Here is a 26,246-nt window from a genome sequence, read left to right as displayed (position 1 = left end):
TAAAAGCAAACATAAATCTTCACCAGCTCTGCTCAACACACATCGCGCTCGTGACAACTCAACCTGCACATTTTAAAAACATATACAGGGCTGAGTACTTGATGCACTCAGTGGACTCATGTCGAAAACATTTTATAAAAAGTACTCCCTACATCCCACCACAAGTGATCAACTTTCTATTTTGGGTTGTCCCATTACAAGTGATTGATTTCCTCTTTTAACAAAAAATAAAACATTTTCCCTCTCTTACTTTATTCCATCTCTCTTACTTTTTTCCATCTTTCTTACTTTATTCTATCTTCATCTCTTGTACTTTTTCCTCTCTCATACTTTATTCACTTCACTTTAACTCTATAAATATAATTTCCTTAAATCCCGTGCCCAAAAGAAACTCATCACTTGTGGTGGGACGGATGGAATATTTATCATGCCACCATTGTGTGACCTCGGGGTTTTAACTTTAAAAAAAATGCCCGAGACACTAAAATCATTTCCATCTTAAAAGAATGACTGCGGTCAAAGTTCCTATAAATGTCTATCATATCTAATCCATTGATGACAAGGAATGTGACCACATTTCAAGTCACTAGACCGGCCAACTCGAAAGATTGCGGCAACTAGAGATTCGATGCTATCACTTATTGAGCACATTAGAGCATCTGCAACGGTGGACGGACGGCGTCCGTCCATCCGTGCCAGCGGCACGGAAGACGTCGTCCGCCGCTGCGCTCGCGTCGCTGGCACGGCGCTGCTCGATGCATCGAGCACGTCCGTGCCAGCGAGCAGGTGACGTGCCGTGTTGCGATTGGGCAATGGCTATGCCGTTGTATTTGAATATTTATATTTTTTTTTTCAAAAATTCGGTTTTTAATTATAAAAACCGATTAAAAATAAAAAAAATATTTTCCCAATCCCCAAAAAATGGCCGTTTTTGCCCGTTTTTCTATATTTTTTTTTATTTTTCCCCTCCAAAATCATCTATAAATACACACATTCATTTTCCATTTTCCACATCAAATCATCTCTCATTCATATTTTTCATACAACTTATCTACACCTTCATCTGTCACTCAAAACCTCAAATGGATTTCACCCATCTTATTGTGGAAGCGGAGCGCGAAGAACAAGAATACTACGAACAACATCGTGCTGATTATGCATATGTAGCAGCGAATACCCCCGTCCCTCCTCCTCAACCAACTAGATCAACTCGCCGCTACATCCATCGTGACCGGAAGGGAGCCCACGAAAGGCTCGTTGCCGACTATTTTGCCGACCTGCCGTGGTTTCCGACGGATTACTTCAGGCGCCGTTTTCGCATGTCAAAGCGCCTGTTTATACATATTGTCAACACATTGTCCGCCCGTGTTGAATTCTTCCAAACAGGTCCAGATGCAGCCGGCCGACAAAGTATCACGCCGTTGCAGAAGTGTATGTGTGCCATCCGACAACTCACTACTGGGCAAACGGCCGACCTCGTCGACATGAATTGTGCTCGTCCTTGCGGAAGAGCACAACTGTGGGTGTTGTGCTCTTGCCTAAGAGCAGACATGAATAGTGGCGCCGGGCCCACAACCGTACTCGTTGGCAAGAGCACGGTTGTGGGTGCTCTTAGATATCTGGATTTCTAGTAAAAGTATATGGACAAGTTCTCTAGCTTGCTACTTAGAATCACAATGCTATGCATCACTTCTAAATTAAAGTTTGCAATTGATCTGTGGTTAATCACAAGCTCTTCAGATGACATTAATTTTGGTTTCTATTCGGATTTATTATCCCCAAGTTTTGACTGTTAGTACTACTTTCTATAGCAGTATTCTATTGATTTAATCGAGTGGTGAGCTGGTTATGTTTTTTTATTCATAATTCCCCTCCATTGTTTATTTCCTTGGTACTATTTGCTTGTGAAATTAAAGTTTTGAGTCAACTCGATTACTATATTAGAATTTGGTGGTTACCTATGAATACTGTGGAAATTTGTATCAAGTAAGAAAGTTTTGTGTAGATGTTCTCTCAGTCAACCCTCACCCCCTCCATCTCTCAGATAACAAGTGAGTGCAGATCAAGAAGCTCGCCGTCGCCGTCGCTGTCGCCGTCGAGGTAGATGAACAATGTCGTATTTATTTTAGGCCATACTTTAAAAGTGAGTATTACTACTACTAGATCACAAAGCTTGCAGTTGTTTAACTTAATTGATTATATTCTATTGTTTGGTTTTCAGTATTTGAGAAGTGATTGTATTTTAAAATGAGAGATGCTTCACTATGGACCTAAAATATCGTTTGCATCTTTCTTTTTAAATTTACTTTATTTTCTAGTATTAAATATACCTAACTAACAACCACTTAGGCTACACAAACTTATTAGCTTTTGACACCACTCTCTGGTTTGGTGCTACAATGAAAAACAATTATTGTCACATTTGGAATATTAAGTCGCGCGTGGCTCCTTACTTAGTACTCCTACTATGATTTAATTACATGTTTATTATTAATAATTAATCGACATGAGGCCATTTTTTAGACTTTGGGTTCCACGTAGTCCTACCAAAATTAAAATGTGCATGTTTTCATCATTTTCTTGGGATACTTACACTAATTTATACGTATTTATATTAATATTACCTTATTTTTTTAGATGAGAGATACAACTTAGTTTGACCTCTAACTCTCTCTAACTTTTTTATAATACAAAATGCCCATTTGAAAAATAGCGATCTAACAGTACACAATTGTGTTGGAATATTGCCTAAGACAATCTCTAACTATTTACACCAAATTCAATCCTGTTTTTTGATATACGGCATACTAAAAAGTAGTTTTACTCTAACCATTTACACCAAATTTAAAATCTGCACCATTTTTGAGTTTTTGTCTCACAAAATTTTTGCAGTAACACTATATTTGGTGTTGTTTCACAAAAAACATCAAAAAATGGATTTGAGTTTGGTGTATGATTGGAGAAAATTTCTACACTAAAACTCATTTTTGGAGTATGATTGGAGATGGTCTAATAACAATAAATAATGAAAGCGATGAAACAACGTATTAGTAAATATCTAAAATTGCATAAAAACAAGAAAATCAAAACCACCAATTAAACAACAGACGTCATGAAATTATCTATCGATCTTTATCTATAAAAAAAATACTTGAATGAGAAGTTCCAATAATAATTTCAAATCAAGCATCGAGCGTCACAAATGTTACAACACATGGGTTCACATTATTGTTTGATATATATAACTATCTTTTTTTACTAATAAAAAAGAAGAGTAGCAATATATTTTTAAATTAAATTTATGGAAATAGTTTGAGCATCATATATTTTCAGAAAAGTTTGAAATTATATAATGAATTAGATTTTTGCAGCAATATTTTTCCGTTAAAGTATAAAAGGAGCACTAGTATTTCACATCCGAATAATAAATGCACTTGTAAAATGCCAAATCTAATTGTTTATTTCCTTTTATGCTATCATCTCGGTAGAACTTTCTCTATTTAGTACGCTACAAAAATGAACAAATAAATAAAGGAAAATAACGAAGAAAAGAAGTACCTAGAAATGTCCAAACACATTGTATAACGAGAAAAAGATAATAACGAGAAAAAGATAACCACTCCAAACACTCCCACCTCGAGTGTGATCTACACGGACTGCAACACAACCGTAGCCACACTGAATTGCCAATTGAACACTTTCTTGCATTGTCAATGCGGTGCCAGTCACGGCCTCGATCATTCGAGATCATTCGAGGCTGTGACCAGAGTTATAATTTATTGAAATTCAACTGCATTGTTTTTCTGTTATGTGTATAACTTATCAAATATAGATACGTGAGTAGGGCTGACAATTTTTGATACGATACGATAACACGTCATGAACCCGCACGAAATTAACACGACATGAACACGCACATATATGATTTGGGTCGTTATAGGGTCGACCCAATAAGAACACGAAGATAACGGGTTGTGTCATGTTAGGTTTGGGTTATACGTTAAGAAAAAAAATATTTTTATTAATTAAAAAAATTATTAAACTTTAATTTAAGTTATTTTTGTTGATTAAAAAATATACTTTGATTTTAATTAATTAAAAAAATACTATACCTTAATTTTATTAATTAAAAAATATTAATTATTTTTTTATAAAATTTAAGAAAATATTATGCTTGAATTTTATTAAAAATTAAAATTTTAAATTATTTAATTTTATTATTTAGATATAATATTACTATACTTCAATTTTATTATTTAGATATAATATTACTATACTTCAATTTTATTATTTTGATTAAGAAAATAATTATTTTAATTTGGTAATTTTTTATTTTATCGTGTAATATCATGTTTAAATCGTATAATAACATCGTGTTTTAGTCGTTATCGTGTCGTGTTAAGCTAACTTACTATCATTAACAGAGGGTTGACTTTTTTCTTGGGTACACGATAACACGCACGAATCCGACACGAACTCGTTGGGTTGGGACACGATAAGAACCCGATGATTTCGGGTTGGGTTGGGTTTGACCTTATTGGGTTGGGTCGATAATGAGTTGACACGATAATGACCCAACCCACACGATTTGACAGTCATATAAGTGAGGGTGGAGTGAGTGGTGCAATTTATCATATAATTAAATTAATAAATAAAATACGCAAGAAAAAAAAAAGTATCACTAATAGTCTAATACGAGTATGCGACATTAGAAGTATCACTAATAACAATAATATATTACTATCATAATTATATTGTGTATAAAACACTAAAGTTTAGGGTCAAAATCTCGTCAAGTAACTTTCGGAAACAAGTAAAAAAGTAAAGCATGCACAACCAATAAGAAATCCCAATAAAAAAATTCAATAAGAAATAATTGCTTACATTTATCATCAACTTCTGTTAAGAGCACAATTCTCTTAACAAAGAAATCTTGCGATTACACTCGCAACACACCAATCCGGCGCCCCGAACGTTGGGGTCGGCGGCTCAATCTGGCGCGGAGAACTTCCTCCGTCGGCAGTCTTCAAGGTTTGATAAGGAGTATTGCACAAGTAATGTGGGAATATTATTTCTTCATTCAATGAATAAAAAGATAACAACCTAGCCTTATTTATAATACTAGAATACTAGCTTAGGGAACAAGAAAACAAGATATGAAAATATACTATGAATCAAAAGATATGGGGAATAAAAAGATAACTAAATATTTGGGGAATCCTAAGATATAGGAGGATCGTAACAACTCCCCCACGGTTAAAATCCACCTTGTCCTCAAGGTGGGAACCATGGAACCACGGGCACAGTCGACGATAGCAAAAGCATTGAAACGTCACCTCCTGGATCAAATGCGATTAGGAACATGATCACCATCATTTCACTTATGACTCCCACCAACATTTCTACGTCGTCCCTTTCCTCTCTCGCCTTCGTCTTCACAAAATCATCCTCGATGGCTGGGACTTGGAGGAGGCTCCGGATCATGCACCGGCTCCTGACGCCGGCATCATTCCTACGCCCCCCAAACTGCTTGTCCTCCATGAATCGCTGCACAAGGATTCTTACCAGCTGGAACTCCGCAGCAGTGAGGTTGTAGGAACGCCTCTCATCACCATCTACTCTATCATCTTCATAATCATCATCAGAGTCCAAACACTTATGCTGTGAACAATTATCAACACATGATGAAGATGAATCAGTCACTCCCACCACATCCCAAAGCAAGTCCGAATCATCACTCATCTTCACAGAATGGCATTCCATCTTTGTGAACTCATCATCATCAAAAGTAGCCTTATCATGATTATTATCATCTACTAGAGATGATTTTGAATCATCAGCCTCTTCAAGAAAACTACCCATCCAGTTCGAGGAATCATTTTTTTCCTGATGAGCATCTGATTCTTGATCCAGGCTTGAAGAATGGCAGCCGGGAATCAATTCGATTTCATAGCAAAATTCTTCATCCACCATCTTTTCTTCAAACCCCATGATTTCAGGGCGCCAAGGTTGTGTGCTCGGGCGTGGGCTGCGCTGCTGCCGGCAGTGATCGGTTTGTCGCCTGGGTGTATCCCAACGACTAGGCAGACACTGTGGTGGCTGATCATAATCCGAGTATCCTTGCGATGCACGATGAGGCGGTGGTTCCCAACAAGAGGGCTGCCATGACCGTGGTGGGTCGTAGGGCTGGAAGCTCGGTATTGGTCGGTTACCGGGAGGATCCCAACCGGAGGGGCGGTTGATGGGGGGGGTCCCACGATGTAGGCTGTCGGTACCCCCGAAAACCCCTATCAAACTCCGTTGTGACGCGAGCTGCTGGTCTATCCCAGCTAGTGCGAGGCCACGAAGCAGTGTGCGTGCGATATAGAATCGTGCCAGAGCCAGGCTGTGCGAGCCCTGCCTCTCGCCTGTTTAAATCACGACCCGTGCCCCTACGCCGGCGGACATCCCCACAACGGACACGCCTGCCGTGATTGAAAACTGGGGGGCCGTCCTCGTCGGTCGGCCAGACGTCTCCCTGGGAACGATACCCATCGACGTCCCCGTCGTCCGAAAAATAGGGTTGATCCGGTTTGGGAAGGCGTGTGGCCTTCAACCTATCAACCCTTCTATCCCTCGCATCCAATTTAAATTCCAATTGATCAAATCTTGCCATAATTTTGTCGAGCGCTGACAAAGTAGGTACGAGCGCCCCGATCCATTGCGCAGCGCGCTGCTTGACTCCGGGTCGTCTCGTCGTATCCGCTGCCATCCGTCACCGAGGTAGCCACTCGCCGTGAAGCGTCGGGGCTGATCGGCCATGGTTGAGCTCTGGATGAAAGCACCAGTTGTTAAGAGCACAATTCTCTTAACAAAGAAATCCTGCGATTACACTCGCAACACACCAATCCGGCGCCCCGAACGTTGGGGTCGGCGGCTCAATCTGGCGCGGAGAACTTCCTCCGTCGGCAGTCTTCAAGGTTTGATAAGGAGTATTGCACAAGTAATGTGGGAATATTATTTCTTCATTCAATGAATAAAAAGATAACAACCTAGCCCTATTTATAATACTAAAATACTAGATTAGGGAACAAGAAAACAAGATATGAAAATATACTATGAATCAAAAGATATGAGGAATAAAAAGATAACTAAATATTTGGGGAATCCTAAGATATAGGAGGATCGTAACAACTTCAAACTCAAAGCAATCAATCTTTAAGATTTAAATAATAAAGTTAATCATTTTGGCTTGTACAAATTGACTTGGCTTCCCATTTTCGAGCCGTTAAAAAATTGATTAGAAAATAAAAAATAAAAAATAAAAAATAAAAAATTGAAAGAGTATTTCATTTCAATCTTTTGTGATTTGATTGGTAGATATTTATAGAAGGACTAGCTAGCATAACATTCATTCCCCACAGTCAATTAAATACAATAGCTTTATTTTAACTTTGGTGCAATGATAATATATTTTGTACACCCCACTAGCAAGAAGTTGAGTACAGATAATTAAGACTAATTAAATCCTTAAATTAATTACAATGATTAAACAGCTCCTTTTTACATTGAAAGTATAGCTAAAACTAAAGTCCTAATTAGATACCCTCTTCGCCTCCAAACGACGGAGCCGTCTGCCAACTCGGATTCTGTCCAGCATCTCCGCTGCGCTCTGAGAAACGGAACCCTCCGCTCCGGTCAGATGAGTTCGTCTTTATTGAGTTGGATTTGAATATAAAAAAATGTGTTTGTAAAATTATACTGTGGTGAAATTGTTAGAAATTGAAAAAATTATGTCAGAGTTTTAAAAATTAGAGTCTAATGTTTCGATTTTTTGGTTAGATTAACTGTTTTTTGCTGATTAATTAGTTATTTAGTTAGTTTGTGATTTGCTTAATTTATTTTTGAAATTGAGTACTCCTTACATCTCTCATTAATTGTCCCATTTTACCATTTTATATGGTCATTCATTAATTGTCCATTTTCCCTTTTTTTAACATAAATGGTCAGTAGACTACACATTTCACTAACTCATCTCATTCACATTTTATTATAATATTAATATGAGTATATAAAAGTAGGACTTCTATTTCACTAACTTTTTCGAGACATCATAATTGGAGAATATGACATGTGTTATTAATAATAAAATAAAATTGAGTTATTAATTTTTTTAATTCTCACATTTACTTTATTATTTACTCATTCTAACTATTTACTCGTTCTAACTATTTAAAATATACTACTACTGCGCTATAATTGATTGTCATGGATAAAGATAATTAGAAAAATGATTGAGCATCATAAGTGGAGAATATGACGTGTGTTATTAAAAATAAAATTTATCAAATTGAAAACTAGTAACTAATTTTTATGGTCAGAGGTCTGTAAACACAATAAGAGGTGGGAAGGAGGGGGGACTCAAGCCTCTGTCATACAGTTCTATTTATAAAGCTGTCAAATTATATATGGTTGTTTATGTTTGTGCAAAAGTCTATCATCAAATTATAGTAGTAGTTATTTCAGATATTTTGGTAGTCAAATGCTATCATGCCCCTATTGTATGTATTATGTCTGGATTTCATAATGCTATGTATTGCTCCTAAATTAAATTTTGCAACTTGTGTTTAATATTTCATCAACAATAATGCATATCGAACTCGGTGGCTAATTTTGATTTCAAATCGTATTTATTGGTCCGAAGGTTTGACTATTGTTAATTTTTATTACTCTTTCGATTCCACAACAGCATTAGAGTTATTTTACATTTTAGTACGTTTCATAACAATAAAGTAATTTTATTTCATAGCAAAAGTCAACACATTTCTTGTCTCTTACTTTATTCTCTCATCTCCCTATCTTTTCATTTCCTACTTTATTCTTTATTTACTTAACTCACTTAACAAATATTTCTTAAATCGCGTGCCAAAGAGAAACGCCTCTACTACCGCGGAAAGTACTATTTTGGAAATAAATACTCTCTCCTCTTACAGATGGTAATCAAGAGAGGCGAGATTCTTAGGGTAAGACATAGTTGAGAGAGCTTTTGGGAGTAGAAGATGTTTTTTTATTTCTTTTATATGATTACAATAGAATTCAAGACCTCAATATATAGGTGTAAATATTTCATATCTATGGAAATACAATTATTTGTAATCAATCTATTCTAGGATAATTGTATCAATCATAGTCAATCAATTTATTCTTCACAATTATTCTCCAATCTTCCCTCTTTTTGATATATTTTGACACTCCCCCTCAAGTTGAGCAATGGTATCTCCGGTGCTTAACTGCCCAATATCTCTTTGAAGGCCTTTGGGTGAACTGATTTGGTCAATATGTCTGCAAATTGGTCTTCAGAACGGACAAATGAGAATTCAATAACGCCTCCTTCTAGTTTTTCTTTGATGAAGTGCCGATCAACTTCCACGTGCTTCGTCATGTCATGTTGTACTAGATTTTCTGTTATACTAATGGCCGTCTTGTTGTCACATAACAGTTGACTCTTTCGAGTAGGTAGGTAGCCAATTTCTGTGAGCAATCTCTTTAGCCATATGATTTCCACGAGTCCACTTTTCATTCCTTGAAACTCAGCCTCGACACTAGATAGAGCTACAACCTTATGTTTCTTACTCCTCCAAGTAACCAAGTTGCCCTCGATGAAGGTAAAGTAGCCTCTTGTATATTTTCTATCCATTGGATTGCTTGCCCAGTTAGCATCAGTGTATCCACCAATCTCCAAGTCATCTCTCTTAGCTAAAATACTCCATAGCCTATTGTACCTTTCAGATATCGCACGATCATCAATGTGGCCTCCATGTGGTTGGCTTGAGGTCGGTGCATGAACTGACTCACAATGCCAACAGCGTGTTGGTTGAAAATGATTAACTGTGATACACGATATACTAACCGGGCAATACAACCCAATGAAGAATGGAGAAATTAAACGAAAATAAACTGAATTGAAATACAATGAAGAATTCGAAACAATAAATCGTAAATAAGTTGTAAGCCGAGTCGAGGAGTCCTCTTTCCGCAAGACGAGATACGCCCCGGTAGTGCTCTCGGTTTGGCGTGTCGTCCCCAAAGATAAAACGGCTTCGTCTTGTTCGTTGCAGCACCGCAGACGGAACAAGCTCCGGCGAACTAGATGATTGCGAGGGCAGAGCTTCGACGGGAAGACAATGCAGAGAGAGGGAGAGAGCTATGACATGCTTGTGTTGTGTTCTATATCATTGTATGAAATGCATGGAGTGACTGCCTATTTATAGGCCAAGTCCACCCAAAGGGGCATTGATGGAGTCAACAGCCATCATGTGCCATGATGGCTTGACTGTAACCGCCGGGGGTTACTGACTGTCGCACTAGCCATTGGGAGCTGAAGAGTCACGACGCACCTGGACATGCTACACGACGGGATACACCATGGACCGTCGGGGTCCATCGGGGACCTTTAGTCTCCCGTTATACGTCGGGGTCCAGCGGGGACCTTTTGACTCTCGTTGTGCGTCGGGGTCCAGCGAGGAACTTTTGTCTCCCGTTGTGGGTCGGGGTCCGGCGGAAACGTTTTGTCTCCCGTTGTGCGTCGGGGTCCAGCGGGACCATGACGTCGACCAGGACCCGTCGGGGATATCGTGGAGTTTGGGGTGGTCTAAAAAGAACAAGCGGGGCTCGAACCACGCTCAACGACCAGCTCCAAAGAACAGGCCAAAGACCACCGAAAGACCAATTGCCAAGATCCCAGGCACAAGGCACACGACACCTGACACCCGGCGCCTTGTGCACGGGGCACGGGTCACGGGTCACGGTGCGCAGCTCGCGGCTCGCGGGCGGGCGGCGACGGCGCGATCGTGTGCGAGGGTGTGGGCTCTGTCACCCGTCTTATTCCACGATAATTATTACACATAATAATTCATCTGATTAAATACTTCATCAAAGAAGTTTATCATCCTCGATGTGGGATAATTAACACATAGTTAATTAATCCCTTAGTCTCTTCACATAGCTCATTTCTAGCTTTATTGTGACCAACTTTAATATATTATTTCTCAGTCACCGGGAATCGGATTTGAGAAAATGAATATACTACGGTCATCTACTCGGAACGTAGATCGACTTTATTGCATTTAATTTCACAAAATTAAATGTCTTATAACATTTATTCTTTGTCAAAAATTATTTGACCAAGCACGATTCCAACACAGCGTACGAGATGTCGGGTCTGGTATGTGCGAGATAGATGAGTTTTCCGACAAGTTGTTGATATCATTCCCTACCTGCGAAATCGACCCCTTCTTCCATTTTCAAGCCATGGTTGGAATCATTGGAGTGTCTGCGGGTTTGCATTCGAGAAGACCAGTTTCTGCCAGCAGGTCTAGAACATACTCCTTTTGTCTAAAGGAATATTCCGTGTCTGGATCTCAACACTTCTATCCCCAAGAAATATTTCAGTGCTCCTAGATCTTTCATCTCGAATTCTTTAAACAAGTTTTCCTTCAGACTCTAGATTTCTTCTACATCATCTCCAGTAATGATCATGTCATCAACGTAAATAATCAAACATGTTACCTTGTCATCTCTCATTTTTGTGAAGAGTGTGTGGTCGGAATGGCTTTGCTTGAATCCATGTTTGAACATTGCCTGACAGAACCTTCCGAACCAGATCCGTGGAGACTGCTTCAAACTATACAATGTTTTCCGTAGTCGGCAGACTTCACCTCCTCCAAATTCTTCAGACAAACCCGGTGGAACTTCAATATACACCTCCTTCTTTTGCTCCAACTCTCCATGGAGGAAGGCGTTAGTAACATCGAACTGATGTAGGGGTCAGTCTTTGCATACTACCACAGACAGTATGGCTCTCACTGTATCCATTTTAGCAACTGGGGAAAACGTTTCTTCATAATCCACTCCATACACATAAGTGTATCCTTTTGCCACAAGTCTCGCCTTGTATCTCTCGATTGAACCATTTGCTCTTCTTTTATGGTGAATATCCATCGACATCCAACTAACTTCTTCCCTTTAGGCAATGTGCATTTCTCCCATGTACCTTCTTGACCGGGGCATGTATCTCATTTTTCGCTTCTCTTCAATGTTTGTGCTTTCTTGCCTCTTCAAATGATTGTGGGATTTCATCCTCCTCATATAGGGCAGCTTCGAAGGCCAGGGCCATTTCCCAAAGATGACCTTGGGCAATATTTGATACTCCATATTTCGCCTTTCTTCCCTTTCAGTCTGGTGAGTATCTTTTAGGAGGAATTCCTCTCGTACTCCTGGGGGCAGCTCAAATGGTTCTCCCATATCTCCACTTCTTCCACTAGTTCCACATTTTTCATTATTGCCCCTATCAAGATTAGTGGGTGTTCTGAAAGTATATCATCAAAATCTGAACTATTTACCTCAGGATTCGAATAAGGGGTTGATGGTTGGACAATGTCACTTTGCTCTTCATTCTATTTTATAGGGCTTGACTGCCCGGTGGTGCCACTAACTTCCTCAGGTGGACCAACGTCTGTGACAGGGCTTGACTCTGACTCTCCCCCTGGATGTGATTCCCCCCTAGGTTAAGGTTTTCCCTTGAACCAATGTCTGGTAGCCAATCTAGGAGGTCATTGTTTGGACTATTGTCTGAAGATTGTGTCTTCCCTTGACTACTAGATTGGCTGTAGAAGTATACCCCCTCCACAAAATCACAATTCATGGTGGTGTGTATGCGGCGGGTTGTTGGGTCATAGCATTTGTAACCTTTTTGATATTTTCCATAGCCAAGAAAGACACATTTGAGAGAGCATGGATGAAAGTTGGAGCGTTCGTGTTTCGGGATATGAACAAAGACTGAGTTTGTCTCACTCAAGAGGTGTGCTGGTTATGTTTTCTTATTCTTCCCCTCCATTGTTTGAGTCCTACGTATTTTGTTTGTGGAAGTATAAAAATTTTGAGTCAACTGTATTATACTCCGATGTTAGTATTTGGCGGTTACATATGAGCAATGAGAAACTGTAATATTCAAAAATAAGAAATATGTGGAAATTAGTTTAAGAAAGCATGGTTTAGATGTTCTCCCTCTCCCTCAGATTCAAAACTATTTAATCATGTATTCATGTCTGTAGACTGATAATTTGGTGTCATTCTGTTGAAGGGTAGTCAATCCCAAGCATGCCTAGCATCATCAGACTTTGTGGTAAATTATTCAAGCTTTCTCAGCTCTTAAACATAAGATTGGATCTCATTCAGTGAATAACTTGTAGCGTTGGGATGGGCTGACGTTGTCGCATACGCCTTGTTTGAGATGCAAGATTATTTGACAGAGGTTTGGGGATTGAGTCTAACTCGTGCTGCTGCAACTGTCAGCATTTGGATCGGGCTTTCTCTGGTGCTGCAGCCTCTTTTTCACTTCTTCGCTTGCTCTTTTTTGGGACACCTAAAAATGCTCGTCATTTCCAGCTCAGCCTACACTCTCGTGAGTATGAAGCCACAATCACTAATAAACATATGTACATGTTCAATTCCAAATCAAATGCTAGGAAGTCCTTATTTTTAAAAAAGATTTTCCATTAAAACTCAATGTCAAATTTGATTGAATATTTAACCTAGTTCCAACGTAATTCAAATTTTATGAAGGTTCTATTCAATTGATCCTCCTCAACTTGGCAGGGAATTATATCTTTATACTTGTCAACTCCGCCAGTTCTTGCAAATCCGTGCAAAAACTACGAGCCAGAGTGTGTTGGTAAGACACAAAAGGCACTCCTCTACACAGGAATGGTATTGATGGCCGTTGGAGCGGCTGGTCAGCGTGTCTCCCTGGCACCATTACTCGAGGCACAGTATACAAATGAAAATGAAAATGAAAAAATAGGGTTGAAGAGACTAATAGGTTTTTTAATGCTAGTTTTTGCTGCCATAGGAGCTTTGGTGCTCCCATTAGTGAAAGATTGGAGCCTCATGTTTGGAATCCCAGCAATCATCACTGGCATTGCGACCATATTTTTTTTTACTGGATTATGTTGTTCCAGATACATATCCCCGCTACCAGACCAGGACCAAATATATTACTTACCCAAAATCTTTACTGTCCGTATGACACTGATGTGGACGACTTTTATAACCTATGGAATGGTGTCCTCACTTGGAAGAACATACTTCGTAGACCAAGCAAAGCATCTGGACCAACCAAAGCATCTAGGCAAATGGAAGGCTCCTACTCAGGTGCTGCTGCTGGCTCAGATATGGTTAGCCAAATTACTCTATTATGTGATACGTAAACTTTTCCGAGCAAGTACAGAGATTTTCATGGCCAAGCTATTCGGGGTACTATGTTGTATAACTGCTGCAATAATGGAGAGAAAGAGGCTTGGCATTGTTAGAAGCCATGGCTTGGTGGATAAACCTGATCAAGATATTCCCATGAGTGTGTATTGGCTATTCTTCCAGTTCATCTTTCTCGGATGCATGGACAGGTTGTTCGAGGCGAGTGTGGATGGATTCATTGAAAACAAACCAAGAAAAGAACGCGGAATACCTGATGCATTGACAAAGTGCCTTGAGATATACAGCCAGGGCGCGTACGGGCTGGGGTACATGTGTAGTGTGCTCCTTGTTTTCGTGGTGGGGAAAATAAGTGAGAAGGGAGATAAACCGAGTTGGTTCCAGTCCACCTCGAACCGGAGTCATTTGGACCACTACTATTGGGTGTTGGCGGTTTTGAGTGGTACGAGTTTAGTCATGTTCAGCGTGTGGGGTATGTATCAGCGTTGTTTCCGTCCAAGGCACTGAAGGGCGAGAGATTTGTTACGTTGGAACCAATGTTTTAAAAACTGGTCCACATATTTTGTCAAAATTTGTTCATGCTAGGATTGGAACCATGACCTCTCCAAATATCAACACCTCTTCCACTCCACCACTAGGTGGTGGCCTTGATGGAGAATAATGAACATTGATTATTTTTATACAAACATGAAATTTTATACACCCAGTTACTCAAACTAATGAAATAATTCATTTTAATCATATATTCTATAAATAATTTTTAATTATAATACTCCCTCAGTCCCATTAGAAATGAAACATTTTCCTTTTTTGAGTTGTACCAATAAAAAAGAAACGTTTCCTAAAATAGAAACAACACTATTTCTACTTTTTCTTCTCTCTTACTTTACTCTCTCTCTTCATTAACTCTCAAAACAACACTGCATTAATCTTGTGCTGAAATGTAACAACCCGAACTTTCGTACCTTATTATTATTATTATTAGCCTAAAGATAATTAATAAGTGATCGTTGTTGTTTTCGAAATCTGCCATTTTCATGTATAATAATTGATCTTGGAATCATAAATAATCGTTGCTTCGTTCTCGAACGAATATTTCAAGGAAAAAAAAAAGGAACACCAAATAAAAATTTATAATTTCCGGCATATCTTCGAAGTCCGCTAAATTACTATTATACAAATTTATCAAATCCTTATCTATTACAATTAGAGAAAAGTTTACGCATCCCGTTCAACGGTCGTGCTCGCACTCCAAGAAAGTCCGGTACATCATCAAAGAAGACTATGGATATTATTTGTTTTTCTACACCAAAGCCACGAGCTTAAACTGAGTTTTTCCTATACCAAATTAAATAAATAAGTAAATAAATATACAAATAATAAAATTTAATAAAACAAATAAAATATAAAAATAAAGAGAGAGGGCAGATTCAAAGGATCGAATTTTTTCAGACACATCATTAAATGTTGCATTTAATTACAGCAGGCAAATCATATCCCTTCCTGACTAAGGAGAATAATTTGAGATAAAATGTGAGGCAACTTGTTACAGCGTCACTTCACTCCCTCTTTTGTTCATTGTATATAGATATATAACCATTTTTTTTTTCAAACACCCACGTTACCATCAAATCCCAAACTTCTTCCACAGAGTAGCAACTTTCATGAATAACAGTGTGTGTTCCAAATCAGCCATACCGACACATTCTACTCTCTACCTAGTAAGGTAATCTCCAAACCTTTTTATTTTCTGTATGCGTATTACATCAAGAACTCACCATAACACGACAAATGCTCCGATATGCTCCGAGTTGCACCAAAACTTACAAGTAACATGCTAAAACCGATTTTTCCCCAAGCTATTGAAATGGTAGAACTAACATAGGCAGTTAGTGATACTTATCTTAGAAGATGAATCTGCCGGATCTCCGGCAGCAAGCTTCGGCACTCCGTCGCCGATAAAAACAGTTCCATACTCCTAAATCAACCACCAAAATCGTAACCTTCACCCATCTCAATGTTTCAAACACCAAGAACCTTATATATATAGATGTAGAAACTAACAAAGTAAAAATCTAGAGAGACTAGGCGGAATTTCTTACCAACTGGAGGAAGTGGACGGCGGTTGTGGTATTGTCGGAGGCTGGGGAAGGCCCTCGGCGATGGCGGCGGAGGCAGATCCTCGGCGGTGGCGGACCCGCAGCGGCGGCGGCGACGGCGACAGATCCGGGGAATGAAGAGGGAGCCGAGGGAGAGAAAGGAGAGGGAGAAGAAGGAGGCGGCGGAGGCGGATCCGTGGCTCCGGCAGATCCGCGAGGCGGCGCCGGCAGATCGGGGGAGAGAGGGAGAGAAGGCAGCGGCGTACGGTGAAGAGGGAGAGAAGAGAAAGGGAGAGATGAGGAGGAGGAAGAGAACACCGCCGGAGACGAAAACGGAAGCGGAGGCGACGCCGGTGGGGTGGCTGGTCGACGAAGAGAAGAGGGAGATTTTTTCTATTTTGTGCAATTTGGGGGAAGAAGATGAATAGTGATTGAGAGAGAGATGAATAGTGATTGAGAGAGAGATGAGGGAGTTAAAAATGGGGCTTGTTAATTTTTAAGAAATTTGGGCCATTTGTTTGTTTTAAAAAGAATTTGGGCCTTTTGTTTTAAAAGAATTGGGCCTTATTAATTAAATGCTTTGTTTGGGCTCTTTTTATTTTGTTGGGGCTTCTTAATTAAATTGGGGATATAAGGTAGGGAAATAATTAAGTTTTGGGCTTTTTAAATAAATCTTTGGGCTGATAATTAATCGTGACGAAATTATTTAATTAAATTCCGAAATAATTTTGAAGTATGAATAATTTACCCCAAGTTTCAAAATAAATATAATTGCGAGGGGAAATAGTTGCGATAATTCAATTATGCGCTTAAATAAATTTTGGGATTTTTGTTCGATATTATGATGGAAAATACGAGGAGCTAACGGAGGAATTATGAGCGTAAGCGGCCGACCGGCATCGCCCCGCGACGCCTCGGGCGGCCGCTAAGGAAATGGAAAGAAAGAGGGAGACGACGTTCTTAAGTCACAAAAATAATTAAGTTAATAAAGAAGTGCTATTAATTAAATTTCCCAATTTAATTAATATGCAAGTTTCTAAAATTTTCTAACGGTGAACAAATGATAAAAGAAATAAAGTAGGGGCATGCATTCCTAGAAGTATGTGAATTTTTCTCAAGTCTTATTAGTACGTTATTTGTTTTCAAAAGGCTATCTCCGTGAGTTAAGGGTGGAGTCAGGAAAATTCAAGTTAAGGGAACTAGACAATCAAGGTGAACTTTCCTATCCTACATACTAATGTGGATAAAAATGCAAATTATTTTGAGGTGATATGTTATGAAAACTCGAACCTATGTTCGTTGCTGTTTCAAGTGATGTTGTCATGCCATAAATATTTTGTGTATGATGCCTATCTGTTGGCTACGGCCAAGTGAATTATGAATGATGATATAAGTCGAATTCGGGTCCCAGTGAGGGTGGTGTCCCCGCTCGGACTAGTGTACACAAGCTACTTCTGTCATGTTGGGCAGAGCAGGTGACCGTGGAAGGTGGCCACCTTCCCGGCACAAGGATACCTCTGACATGTTGGGCAGAGAAGGTGACCGAGGAAGGTGGCCACCTTCCCGGCACATGTATGTAAGGTGACCGTGTGAGAACACCATCTCAACGGCACAATGTGATCAGATATGGCTAAGTACAGGAAAAAGGGACTGCAGTCCAATGTGATATTTTTAGTAAGCTCGGGTCTTTTCAACAACACCCCGAGTGTTACTGTGATGATGGCTTGACAATATTTTCAAATGTATATGTGTAATTTTCGGCAATGTGTTCACTGAGTACTTTTTGTACTCAGCCCTGCATATATTTCTAAATGTGCAGGTTGAGCAGCGAAGTGGTGGAGGAAGTGCTATTGAGACAAGACATTTAATTCGGTCAGATTTTGACTCTCGGAGGTTCATGTCTTCATACATGGAACCGCGTTCATTTGCTTCCGTTGTGCATTTTAAAAGACTCAAGTCTATTTTGTTCAAAACTCTGATATTTTGAAATTTTTACAAACAATTACTCGAGTCTTCATGATCGAGTATCTTTCTTCTATGTATCAGCATTTAATTAATCATGTCTCGCAACCAATGCTTGATTTTATTTTTCCCCTTATTTCTTTCCCCGCTTCTTTAATCCTCCCCTAGTCACGATCAACCGTGTTTTCTATCCTTAGAAAATGCGGTCGTGACATGAAAAGCAAATGTTGCATATTTATTGGGACGGAGAAAGTATATATTAAATTATAATTTTTATATCTTAAATTATAATCATACTTACTAGCATTAACTAAATTTTATTGTTACTTTTATAAGGTATAGTATCATTCATATTTTTTTACATATAATTAGTTATAGTTTACTACTTATTAATTATTTTTTTAGAGTATATTTTTATTTAAACTACCTAATCATTTTTTAAAATAATTTTATAAAACTACTTTCGTCACATACACTTTCTTGAAATAACATGAACTTTATCTACTTTTATACATATAATATTATATTTTCATCTACACTAATTAATAATTTATGTATTTAATCATATTTATTAATAAAAAATTTATTCAATTTTAATATTTGAATACTACTCCTCCGTCCCGCTACAAGTGAGGCGCTCTAAATCGTACGTTGTTTTACAAAAATGATAATAAATAGTTACGGTAGAGATAAAGTAAAGTAAGTAAGATAATAATGAATGAACGACTCTCTTCTATATTATTCTCTCTCTTACTTTAATTTTTCTCCACTTTAACTATTTATTATTACCATTGCAAAAACACGGCCAGAAAGAAATGCCTCACTTGTAGTGGGACAGAGGGAGTAGTTTTTTTATATTATATCTAAAACTAATTATTTACAAGGTTTAATGTTTTTTTTTCATGTTATAAGTTATATTTTATCATTTATTATAATTTTGTGCATTATATATTTAATTTAATATATTTATAATAGTATAATGTTTCGACCAGTAGTTAAATCGGTCCGACCGATTGAACCATGAACCAGTAGCTTTACCGGTTCGCTCACCGGTTCGGTTTTTAAAATATTGGTTGAAATGGTCTAGTGGTAAAAATTATCGTATTTTTTCTAAATGTAGCTGATTCTGTATCCATTAATGCGTCTATACGTCTGCATCCATCGCTTGAGATTTTGGTTTTCAAGTAGAAGCATTTATTAAAGATATTGGGATTCTGAATGAAGATCACTCTTTAAGGGTTAGAATAGAATAGAATAGAATAGAATAGAATTGGGAGTTTGATACTCCCTCGTCCCATAATAGATTTCACATTTTCTTTTTTAGTTTGTCCCACAAAAAATCTTAAATTTCTATTTTTGAAAAAAAGTTCACTCTCACATTAATATAAATATATTTTTTCTCTCTTCACTCAACACACAACTATGGCGGAGCCACATGAGAACAAGGGAAGTTCAGCATATGGTCTTCCTACTTTTTGGCAAGTGCGAATCCACCTTATGCATATTACTTCTTAATGCTGGGCTTTTCCTTTTACTATTAGATATATCAGGAGTTCAATTATTTTATTTTATTTTATTTTATATCAACGATCTTATTTGATTTTACTTCTATCTCTAGATAGTTTTTTACAGTTTTTACTTTTATTTGAATTATATTTTTAATGTGCTATAAAATTGAAAATTCAACGATCTATTGCAATTTATTTTTATCTTTATGTAGTTTTTTTTATTGCATTTTTACTAAGTATAATATGAAATATATTCTTGATGTGATATAAAATTTGAAAATACAATTATTTTCTTTTTCAAGATTAGGTATATGTACTGCATTTTATTTTTTTTTAATTATATTCTTAATAGTAAGTACTATGAATTTGAGTTTCTTTCAAAGATTAGGTATACATATATTTTGTATTTCAGTTATAATTTTAATGCTTATGTATGAATTAAAGTTCAAAATTTAAGTAGTTTACTATTTTTCTTATTTTGTTTTGTGTTTTTTTACAAATACAAACTATTAGTTTTCCTATGCTACTATTTTTTATATTATTTTTAATACTTCTTATATAATATAATTATTTTTCGTACAATTCGTATCCCCAGATTAAAAGTTCTAAATCCGCCACTGACACATAAAACAACATCTCCTAAAATCTAGTGTCATTTCGAAGTGTGTCATCTATTATGGGACGGAGGGAGTAGTTATTTGATATCTTTGTTCATGGACTAAAAGTTGGTGTTGAGCGATATCAGAACTTGAGAAGTTTGATTGGAGGTTAAGCCCAGATTGTTTGCAGAATCCTCTCGTCTGTTCTCAGTGCTGGAGACCATGGAAGAGCATGTTATGAGGATTGGGGCAAAACTGCACAATCAGTAAAGCTCGGTGATTGATTGCAGCTCGGTGTTAGCCGAGCTTAATCGTGCTCGGTGATTAGCCGAGCTTGCTGGTGCTCGGCATTAGCCGAACTTAGTCGAGTTCGGTGTTGACCGTTGTTATTAACTGATGCATAGACAAACGTGAGCCGTCGGATGCGATTAGTTAGTTAGCTTAAATGACAGCCGTTGGATTTGTTTTGGTTGTTAGATTAGTGTTAGTCAAATAGAGTGCATAACCGAGCTGTGCAAGCAGAGTGAGAGAGAAAGATTTTTCATCCAATCAGTTTGTGGCGCCGTCTGTGGGAACGGAAGAAGACGACACATTCGACAATGTCTACTGCGAAATTTGATGTTGAGCGTTTTACTGGCGAAAATGATTTTGGCCTTTGGAGATTGAAGATGAGAGCTGTTTTGATGCAGCAAGGGGTCTGGGATTATGTGAAATCCAAGACGGATAAGAAGGGAACGCAGGAGGCTGATGCGGCGAAAGCACAAGAAATGGAATACAAGGCTTATAGCTCCATCGTCTTGTGCCTGAGTGACAGGGTACTCAGGGAAGTCCAAAAGGAGGATGATGCCGCAGGGGTGTGGGAGAAATTGGAGAAGATTTATATGGAGAAGTCGATTTCGAACAGATTACACCTTAAGCAAAGGCTGTTCAATTTCAGATTCTCTGACTCCAAGAATCTTGGGGGTCAACTTGAAGAATTCAGAAAGTGTATAGACGATCTTGAAAGTGTGGATGATGCCATGAAGGATGAGGACAAGGCTTTGATGTTATTGAATGCTCTGCCTCCAAGCTTTGAGCAGTTTAAGGACTCAATACTACTGGGGAGAGATTCGAAGGTAACTTTGGAAGAGGTATCCTCTGCTTTAAAATTGAAGAGAACGCAGAAATCAAACGATAAACCTATTGATCAGGCTGCTGAGAGTCTGAGTGTTAGGGTAGCATCAAAGAAGCCTTTTAAATTCAAGAAACCCTCATCTCAGAAATGGAAGCCTCCAACCACAAAGGGTGCAGATCAGAAAGAGACCAGGAGCTGTTTCTGGTGTAAGAAACCAGGCCATATCAAACAAAACTGTTTTGCTTGGAAAAAGAAGCAAGCTGAGAATGACAGAGAGGAGGGTACAGCTGCTATCACTGAAGAAATTGAAGAAGCAAGAGCCCTAAATGTGGTTAAAAGCAGCCCAATTTCCAAGGTATGGATCATGGACTCTGGGTGCAGTTTCCATATGTCATCAAATACTGAATGGTTCTGGAATATGAGAGAGTCAGATGGCTCGGTTTTACTAGGAGATGATCATGTATGCGAAGTCAAGGGTGTGGGGGATATATGTTTGAGATTGGATGATGGATGTTTAAGAACACTAACAGATGTTAGATATATTCCATCTATCAAGAGAAACCTGATCTCCTTGGGCCTTCTTGAAAGGAAAGGCTATAGGTTGACTCTATATGGTGGAGAGATGCTTGTGACAAAGAATGGCCAGATGATTATGAAAGCTATCAGAAACAATGTTCTTTACTACCTGAAGGCTGAAGCAATTAATGGATCAGTTCACTCAACTCAAGAATCCATCAATTGGCATGCAAGGCTAGGCCACATTGGAGAAACTGGAATAAGACAGCTTTTAAAACAAGGTGTGATTAAGATGCCTAAGTCTGAGACACCAGTGGATATAGGATCATGTGAAGAGTGCATCCTAGGCAAAAGTAAAAAGCAGCCATATGGAGAGGGAAAACATATATCAAAGGAGCCTCTCCAATATGTTCACAGTGACATTTGGGGCCCTGCACCAATAAACAGCATTGGAGGAGGTAGATATTTTCTATCATTTGTTGATGACTTCTCAAGAAAGATATGGATAGTGATTATGAAAGAAAAATCAGAAACTTTTCAGAAATTTCAGCAATGGTGCACAGAGGTTGAACTGGAAAAGGAAAGGCCACTGAAATGCCTAAGAACTGACAATGGTTTAGAGTTCTTGTCCCATGAATTTGATGAGTTCTGCAAAAACAAATGGATTAAGAGGCATAGAACAGTCCCTCACAACCCACAACAAAATGGAGTTGCTGAGAGGGCAAATAGAACTATCCTAGAGAAGGTAAGGTGTATGCTGATAGCTTCTGGTATGTCAAAGCCATTTTGGGCAGAAGCAGCTTCAACTGCCGTTGTTTTGATCAACAAGTCTCCATCAGCTGCTATAGAGAGTGAAACCCCGGATAGCAGATGGTATGGCAGTGCTGGGGATTACTCAAGGCTAAGGCCATTCGGGTGTAGAGCTTATGCTCATATAAAGCAGGACAAATTGGAGCCTAGGGCTCTCAGATGTGTCATGATCGGTTATCAGAAGGGAGTCAGGGGCTATAGGTTATGGTGTTGTGAGGAAGGGAACAAGAAAGTGGTGGTTAGTAGAGATGTAATCTTCAAAGAATCTGAAATGCCTTTCCTCAACAGAGATACTCAGAGAACTCATTTTGAGGTGGAGAACCTGAGAAAACCTACAGATGCAACTCAGACTCATCCAAGTCCTACATGTGAAGCCACTGGTGGTGGAACTACTGAAAGCCAAACTGAAGTCAGAACTCCGGAAAGAGTAATTGCAAGAGACAGAGCAAGAAGGAATATCAAGCTCCCTACCAGATTTAATGATTATGATATGATGCATTATGCTCTGGCAGTGGCTGAGGAGATGGATTATCATGAACCTTCCACCTATAAAGAAGCATTGAGGAGTCCAGAAAAGGATCAATGGTTGCTGGCTATGCAGGAAGAAATTGATAGCTTGTACAAAAATCACACATGGATATTGGTATTGAGACCTACTGACCAGAAAACAGTGGGTTGTAAGTGGATTTACAAGAAGAAAGTTGAAGCTTTCAACGACAACCAAATCAGATTCAAAGCTAGATTGGTGGCTAAGGGATTCACACAGAAAGAAGGGGTGGACTACAATGAGATTTTTTCACCTGTGGTTAAGCACAGTTCCATCAGAATTTTGCTGGCAATTGTTGCACAAAGAGATTGGGAATTAGAGCAACTTGATGTTAAAACAGCCTTTCTTCATGGAGAGCTTGAAGAAAAGATCTACATGGAACAACCACCTGGCTTCGTTCAACCAGGGGATGAGGGAAAGGTCTGTCTACTGAAGAGAAGCTTATATGGGCTGAAACAAAGTTCAAGGCAGTGGTATCTTAGATTTAATGAGTTCATGCAGAAGATTGGGTTTGAGAAATCTTTGTATGATCACTGTGTATTCATCAAGAGAAGAGATGGAGTTGCTGTGGCATATCTACTATTGTATGTAGATGATATGTTGATTTCTGCTAAGCATAAGGAAGAGGTGGAGCTAGTAAAATCTGATCTGAAATCTGAGTTTGAAATGAAAGATCTTGGCAATGCTAAGAAGATTCTTGGGATGGAAATTATCAGAGATAGACATCACAAGAAGATATGGCTGACTCAGAGGGATTATATCAGTAATGTGATCAAGAAATTTCAGATGGATCAAAGTAAACCAGTGAGCATACCACTGAGTTCTCAGTTCAAACTCAGTATGAATCAAAGCCCCAAAGATGATGATCAAAGAAGAGAAATGGAAAAGATCCCATATGCGAACATAGTGGGAAGCATCATGTACACCATGGTGTGTACAAGGCCAGATATCAGCCAAGCAATAAGTGTTGTAAGCAGGTACATGGCTGATCCAGGTCTGGAACACTGGCATGCTTTGAAGTGGATGTTGAGGTACCTCAGTGGTACTCATGATTATGGAATTCTATTTGATGGAAGTAAGAAGGTTGAAAAGCAGCCTCTATTGGGATATTGTGATTCTGATTTTGCAACTAATATAGATACAAGGAAGTCCCAATCGGGTTATGTATTCTGCATGTATGGTGCTGCAGTGAGTTGGAAATCCAGTTTGCAGTCTGTAGTGGCACTCTCAACGACAGAAGCTGAGTACATTTCCATGGCTGAGGCTGTGAAGGAGAGCATGTGGCTGAAAGGAATCTGCTCTGACTTTGGAGTTGATCAAGAAGCTGTGACATTGCTGTGTGACTCAAATAGTGCCATATGTTTATCGAAGCACCAGACATTCCATGAGAGGAGTAAGCATGTGGATGTCAAACTACATTTTGTGAGGGATGAAGTTGAAAAGGGCTCGGTGAAGATTGAAAAGGTGGCTACTGAGCACAATGCAGCTGATATGCTAACAAAGGTGTTACCCGGACTTAAGTTGAAGTATTGCATGGATTTGGTGAATCTGATTCAGCTGGAGTGATTGTGGAAGATGGATATGCTCTGTGGATTGTCCAGTTGTGTCCCAAGGTGGAGATTTGTTATGAGGATTGGGGCAAAACTGCACAATCAGTAAAGCTCGGTGATTGATTGCAGCTCGGTGTTAGCCGAGCTTAATCGTGCTCGGTGATTAGCCGAGCTTGCTGGTGCTCGGCATTAGCCGAACTTAGTCGAGTTCGGTGTTGACCGTTGTTATTAACTGATGCATAGACAAACGTGAGCCGTCGGATGCGATTAGTTAGTTAGCTTAAATGACAGCCGTTGGATTTGTTTTGGTTGTTAGATTAGTGTTAGTCAAATAGAGTGCATAACCGAGCTGTGCAAGCAGAGTGAGAGAGAAAGATTTTTCATCCAATCAGTTTGTAATCTTCCACAGAAATTGAATAAAAGATTCCTCATCGTTTTCTCATTGAGTTCTTGGTTTTCCTTCGTTAAACTCATTTCAATCAATTGTGTGTGTTGTCGATCTTGCTATTCGTTCTATTGTTGATCTTGACTGTGTTCGAGATTTGATCGCGTTACATCAGAGTTCACAGAGCAAGTGCAACAGGAGGAGAAGGAGACCGAAGAGAGGGAAGAGCGTGAGGATAATATTATGGCTAAAATTTAAGTTGTCTTATATCTATACTAAAAGTGTCTCTTGCAGCACATATAGGAATAGGACCACTACATTAGAACTAAATCTTTTCAAAGATCTGCTAGATCTGATTTTAGTAACAACAATCAAATTAGACATTTAACATATGCAAGATTCTTATAATGCTGTAAAATCTTGCCAACGATAGCAAATTAGGCATGATGAATATTCACACTTTCATTCTTTACTCCATCTACCAAATCTAGCCAAACTAAGAGAATTAACCTTTGATTTTGAGGGACAAAATCTTTTTCTGTCACTTTATAGCATGCCTGCAGTATTAAAGCATGTTCCCCTGTTTACTTTAGAATTTTGTCTAAACACAGATTCAAACTTAAAGTTCAGTCCAATTTTGATTTAGGTACAAGCCCAATAACCCATTCATTGTCAATAAAGGAAGACATTTCACTGGAGGCGGCCGGCCCACCTAATATTTTTGTGAGAAATTGTTGTGCAATTGCCCGAATATTTGAGTAGTATTGATAAGAATTATTGCAATACTATTACTATAAACACAAATATCTTCTTATACATTTAAATTTCGAATGGTCTCATGAAATTGATGGTGTCTGATTAATTAATACATTTTGAAATTTTGAGGTATTATATAAATGTTTTAAA

General features: G+C 38.6%; 1 protein-coding gene and 2 long non-coding RNA genes across 3 annotated transcripts; 2 read left to right on the top strand and 1 right to left on the bottom strand.

Moving 5' to 3' along the window:
• Positions 1–13,270: 13,270 nt before the first annotated feature.
• Positions 13,271–14,757, top strand: LOC121776926 (protein NRT1/ PTR FAMILY 5.5-like). Its single transcript, XM_042174072.1, has 3 exons — positions 13,271–13,441; positions 13,636–13,808; positions 13,998–14,757. The coding sequence occupies exons 1-3, from the start codon at positions 13,271–13,273 to the stop codon at positions 14,755–14,757; spliced, it is 1,104 nt and encodes a 367-aa protein (XP_042030006.1).
• A 540-nt stretch (positions 14,758–15,297) lies between these two features.
• LOC121776603 lies at positions 15,298–18,222 on the top strand. Its single transcript, XR_006045343.1, has 3 exons — positions 15,298–15,976; positions 17,499–17,561; positions 18,169–18,222. It is a non-coding gene; the product is annotated as an uncharacterized LOC121776603 (long non-coding RNA).
• LOC121776602 lies at positions 15,364–17,037 on the bottom strand. The gene is made up of 2 exons (XR_006045342.1): positions 16,353–17,037; positions 15,364–16,228 (listed from the first exon to the last, which is right to left on the bottom strand). It is a non-coding gene; the product is annotated as an uncharacterized LOC121776602 (long non-coding RNA).
• Positions 18,223–26,246: the final 8,024 nt, after the last annotated feature.

Source organism: Salvia splendens, chromosome 18 (genome assembly GCF_004379255.2).
Source record: "Salvia splendens isolate huo1 chromosome 18, SspV2, whole genome shotgun sequence".
Lineage (NCBI taxonomy): Eukaryota > Viridiplantae > Streptophyta > Magnoliopsida > Lamiales > Lamiaceae > Salvia > Salvia splendens.
Note: the sequence above shows the minus strand (reverse complement) of the source record. Positions and strands in the feature narration are given on the sequence as shown.

Bases quoted from the DNA above. Each gene is read 5' to 3' on its own strand.
- LOC121776926 (XM_042174072.1), top strand. From the start codon at position 13,271: ATGCAAGATTATTTGACAGAGGTTTGGGGATTGAGTCTAACTCGTGCT. The intron at 13,442-13,635 runs GTGAGTATGAAG...TCAACTTGGCAG, and splicing joins CCAGCTCAGCCTACACTCTC to GGAATTATATCTTTATACTT. The intron at 13,809-13,997 runs GTATACAAATGA...ATGTTGTTCCAG, and splicing joins GCACCATTACTCGAGGCACA to ATACATATCCCCGCTACCAG.